Source organism: Musca vetustissima, unplaced genomic scaffold (genome assembly GCF_032173495.1).
Source record: "Musca vetustissima isolate MV318-11 ecotype Yass unplaced genomic scaffold, APGP_CSIRO_Mvet_v1 utg13392, whole genome shotgun sequence".
Lineage (NCBI taxonomy): Eukaryota > Metazoa > Arthropoda > Insecta > Diptera > Muscidae > Musca > Musca vetustissima.
In genome coordinates, this window is record NW_026888014.1 from 64,182 (window position 1) to 68,539 (window position 4,358).

The 4,358-nt window shown below is 34.7% G+C and overlaps 1 protein-coding gene across 1 annotated transcript; it reads right to left on the bottom strand.

Moving 5' to 3' along the window:
* Window positions 1–453: 453 nt before the first annotated feature.
* Window positions 454–4,158, bottom strand: LOC133335851 (odorant receptor 63a-like). Its single transcript, XM_061544146.1, has 8 exons — window positions 4,022–4,158; window positions 3,852–3,951; window positions 3,217–3,355; window positions 2,942–3,133; window positions 2,759–2,863; window positions 2,462–2,627; window positions 690–897; window positions 454–627 (listed from the first exon to the last, which is right to left on the bottom strand). Exons 1-8 carry the CDS (start codon window positions 4,156–4,158, stop codon window positions 454–456), a joined length of 1,221 nt encoding a protein of 406 aa, XP_061400130.1.
* Between the last annotated feature and the right edge of the window lie 200 nt (window positions 4,159–4,358).

Sequence of the window (4,358 nt, forward strand, 5' to 3'; positions counted from 1 at the left end):
TGAAAAAGACCCACAGTTGATTAAAAAGAGATGCCTATATATGCCATATAAAATCCACGATTGGTGGATTTTTCTCTCGAGAGAAATGCTTTCCGTGGGAATAGAATTTTTCCCACATTTTGGCGATTGGGCTGAATATAAGGTTTTATTATCTAAATATCCGACTAAAAATAAATAATGCAATAATAGCTCCGGTATTCAATCTAAATTAAAGTACACAAAATAAATATTAGTGTGCAAAAAAAAACGTTTATTTGTGCAGAAAAAAATAACATTGCTATATTTTTGTGTGTAAAACTTCTACACCTACTGAACCTGCGACAATGGTCCATAATTTATATTAATAAAAATTTACTCCATGCTGTTTAGATTTTTTAGCAACAGGAAATACGATCCACTGGTCTGTACAATCTGCAACAGCAACAATAAAATTTATTCGAAAATAAATTGACATCAAATTTTAAAACCCACCGATAAAAGTGTCATATGAGACATCGTTGTAAATCCTGAAACTTGTAAATATAGAGTCCGATTGGTACGCATGATCATCATATCAATAATATATTTAAATTGTTTCGATTCATTGTTCCAGCAACAGTTGTACCAAGCACTTGGAGTATTTTCGCTCTAAATTAAAATGAGGCGTAATGGAAGTGATATGTTATTTATTAAAAACTTGTACATCATACCTGAGTTATAATTTTTTGTCCATTATAGCAATAGATGGCTATTTGAAGACCTGCAGCACACAGAAAACATAACATTTTTATAAACAATGTAATGTCCTCCTCCAAGCCAATGTTGGCCATAAACATGACCACACACAAGACCAGCATACTCAGGAGACATTGAGCCAAACTGGGATTTTTATACATGCCATTGATCTTTGCATAATAACTGGGAAGAGAAATATATAAGGTATCGGCATTGCTTTGTTATAGAGAAAACTTCAAAATACCGAAAATGTTGGAATATAATTAATTGTTAAATAAATATTGTTAAAGTGTCTGGATCTTGCCTGGTTAATTTTAGAACAAAATTTTCAATAAGAGGAATTTTCAAACAACATTTTTATACCCCGCCCCTATACGGTGGAGTATACATTAAAACTACCAGCCCGTTTTCACACTTTTCTATCATAAATTATCAATATTAGTCCACTTTTTAGGTTTGCCCTCATATAACGGGATGACGCCCATTACCCGCTATCCTGGGAATTTTGGACCTATTTTCTTTAACATAATTGTCTCTAATTGGGTTTCAAATCTTCGTACTAAAAATAAAGTTCCAAACGGGGTAAAAAAGATAGGCCCGACGGAACATCACGACCTTTTTACTTCGTATTTGTATTATCCATGTTAATGTCAACCCACCTCAATAATTAGTACTAATAGTAGGTAACGTCTCACAGTAAACCTAAGCCGGCATCATTATCCGTTTTCTTCAACTTCAATGCATTTATCGACAAACACAACAATTCTCATTCACTTCGTAGTACCATACGGATACATTTTCCACTTTTCCATGCCGAGGGGGTCGATCTCGAACGTTAATGAACTACGTCCGCAGTCTCGTATACTGGTAAATGTTAACAACGTTTCGGCCAAGCTCTTTGCCAGCTCCACACTAATAATCACTAACTACTAACCGAACCCGAACCAGCCGATCACCAACGAGTCGGCTAGCCCAGTAGCCTCGAGCAGCCTGTAGCCAGCGATTACCAACCAGTCGACTGTAACCAGCCGACATCAGCTAGCCGAGTATCTTCGAGCCGACTAGCAACAGCAAGCCAGCCGAGTATCTCCAAGCCGACCACAATAAACCCGAAGACCAACCAGCCGATTAGTATTGCGCCGACATCACTTATTCCAGTATCCCCGAGCTGATTGTAACCACCCGGCTATTAACGATCCGACTAAACACCAGAGTATAATAATACGAGGGCAGTTCGGAAAGTTCTTAGCCCAGCACATAAAACGCGGTATAAACCGAACAAGTTTATTGTTTTGGAAACTTCCATCTCTCTTATGAACACATGTTAAATTTTGTTTTGATCTGGCACCTCCTTGATAAAGAAACAGGTGTTCAAAAAAAAAAAAAGCATCCGCATTTTTTTACAATTAAAGCACACATTTCAATTTTTTCCATTGTAAAAAAATGTGGATACGTCTTTTTTAAAAACCTGTTTCAATATGAAGAAGATTTCTGATCGAAACAAAATTTGACATGTGTTCATAACAGAGATTAACATTTTTTCTGTTTATACCGCTCTTTTTGTGCTAGGCTAAGAACTTTCCGAACTGCCCTCGTAAAGTTTGAAATTGTAATCACTCGTATTTTTACTTAAGCTTTGTGGTTGACCCTGGCAGCGATTGATCTCATTTCAGCCTAAGTTAAAACCACTCGTTATAAATATTGAAATCAATTTAATGTAATTGCAAAAACTTCATGTAGAACTCACTTGTAAATTCGTACATGTAATCTTGCACAGCATAAAATGTATTCAACTCTTTGGTTGGAGGGAATTTGTTCATCTGTTGCATGTTCCAATAGCATGTGCAATATTTCGAATAAAGCCGCACAATGGACCACGATTACAATGAATATGCCATCAAAACATACCGCACCTTAGGTGTAGAGCAATTCAAAAAATATTAGTGCATTTAAGCTCATATAATAAATCGAGTTAAATAATCCATTATCATTATTGCGATATAACATATCGTATCGCATTATTTGAAAGAAATTAAATACTTACACATTCCGCAAATATAATTTTCAATTCCTGCAATAAAATACTGAATCGGATAATATGGCCAGGTCATCCCGTAATCATGCCACATTGGAAATAGCGCCGGCATTGCTGCAATGCAAAATCGAAATTATTCATAACATTTAGCGAACATTAATAATTAGTTGACAAATTTTAATTATAACTTACGCAGCTGCAGTGTAAAATTTTGCGGTTGTACGTGGGTGTAATAATAATTGGCAGCTATGCATGAGAACATGTAAAAACCACAAGCCATGGTGCACGAGAACGTAAAGAAGTTCACCTGATACTTGATGTGCAGCCATGAACTGTCAAGAATTTTCTTGATTTCTTTTAACAAATATTGTTTGCAATCAATGGCTGAAAAAATATACATATGTATATGAAGGAAAGGACTAAACAATGTGCTCGAAAAAAGCCAATCACTTCAATATTTCACTTACCCAAATCAAATATGCCCAAATCATAGAGAATTGACCCATTTATGGCTGTATGTAGCAACTCATAGAATTTGTGTTGTACAAATACCAAATAGATCAGTTTGAAAATTGAAATCCATGCTTGATTAGCGGTACAGATAGCCTGTAAGTATAGAAAATTGCCCCCATGCAATTAACTCTAACATTGAGTGTAATACTTTTGAAAGGCAAAACATGCTTACACCGTTGATAAAAATCTCCAATATACGTTAATTGATAAACCTTTACACGGACTATCTCTGCATTTTATTAAAATTTCAGACCAAAGTAGGCCCGAATTCCTCAAAATACCGAATAATAGGTAGTACAGTTATATGGGAGCTATCATAAAAACTGAAACGACATCGACCATTTTTATCAAGAGATTTGCTATCAAATAAGTGACACTATATGAGGGATATACCAAATCGTGGACCAATATATCACATTTTCAATATCAACCAGTAAGGAAAGTTCAAAAGTCTGACGGGGTGGCGGTAGTACAAAATGAAAAAATGGCTCTTGGAATCATATATTTACTGTGAAAAAAACGTCCCTGATGGGAGCTATATCTAAATCGAAACCGATTCCAACAAACCGAAATATTCAAAATTACTTACATCAGCCGATTCCACAAATGGCTCGTTACGTTTATTCCACACCAAACAGTATTGAGCACACAGGCCAATCAAAGAAACAGATATGAGAAATAAATTTATCCTATTAGAGACAAGACGATTATTTAATAACAACAACAATATTGTCATTAAAGTCACACTATTGTTCTTACAGTTTAATTGGATCTTTAAATTCAGTTTTATACTTGATATTAACTCCAGTCATAAACGAGATTTTATAAAATGTACTTAGCATTTTGTTATTCTCTATTTGTTTTTCCTTAAGTAAATCCAAAAGAAGTTGTGACATTTTTCCTGCAACTTTCTGTTATTACAGTTCGATTTTATTTTACTTTGAATTTTTGGCGAACACTGAGTATTGGTAAGATTTCCTCAAGTATTTTATTAAATTATGTTCGCTGAAGGTCTGCCTGAATATTCGTACAAACTTAATTATGCCTGTGAATAATTAGACGTGAAATTTCCAATTGTCCAGAGTATTTTATTAAA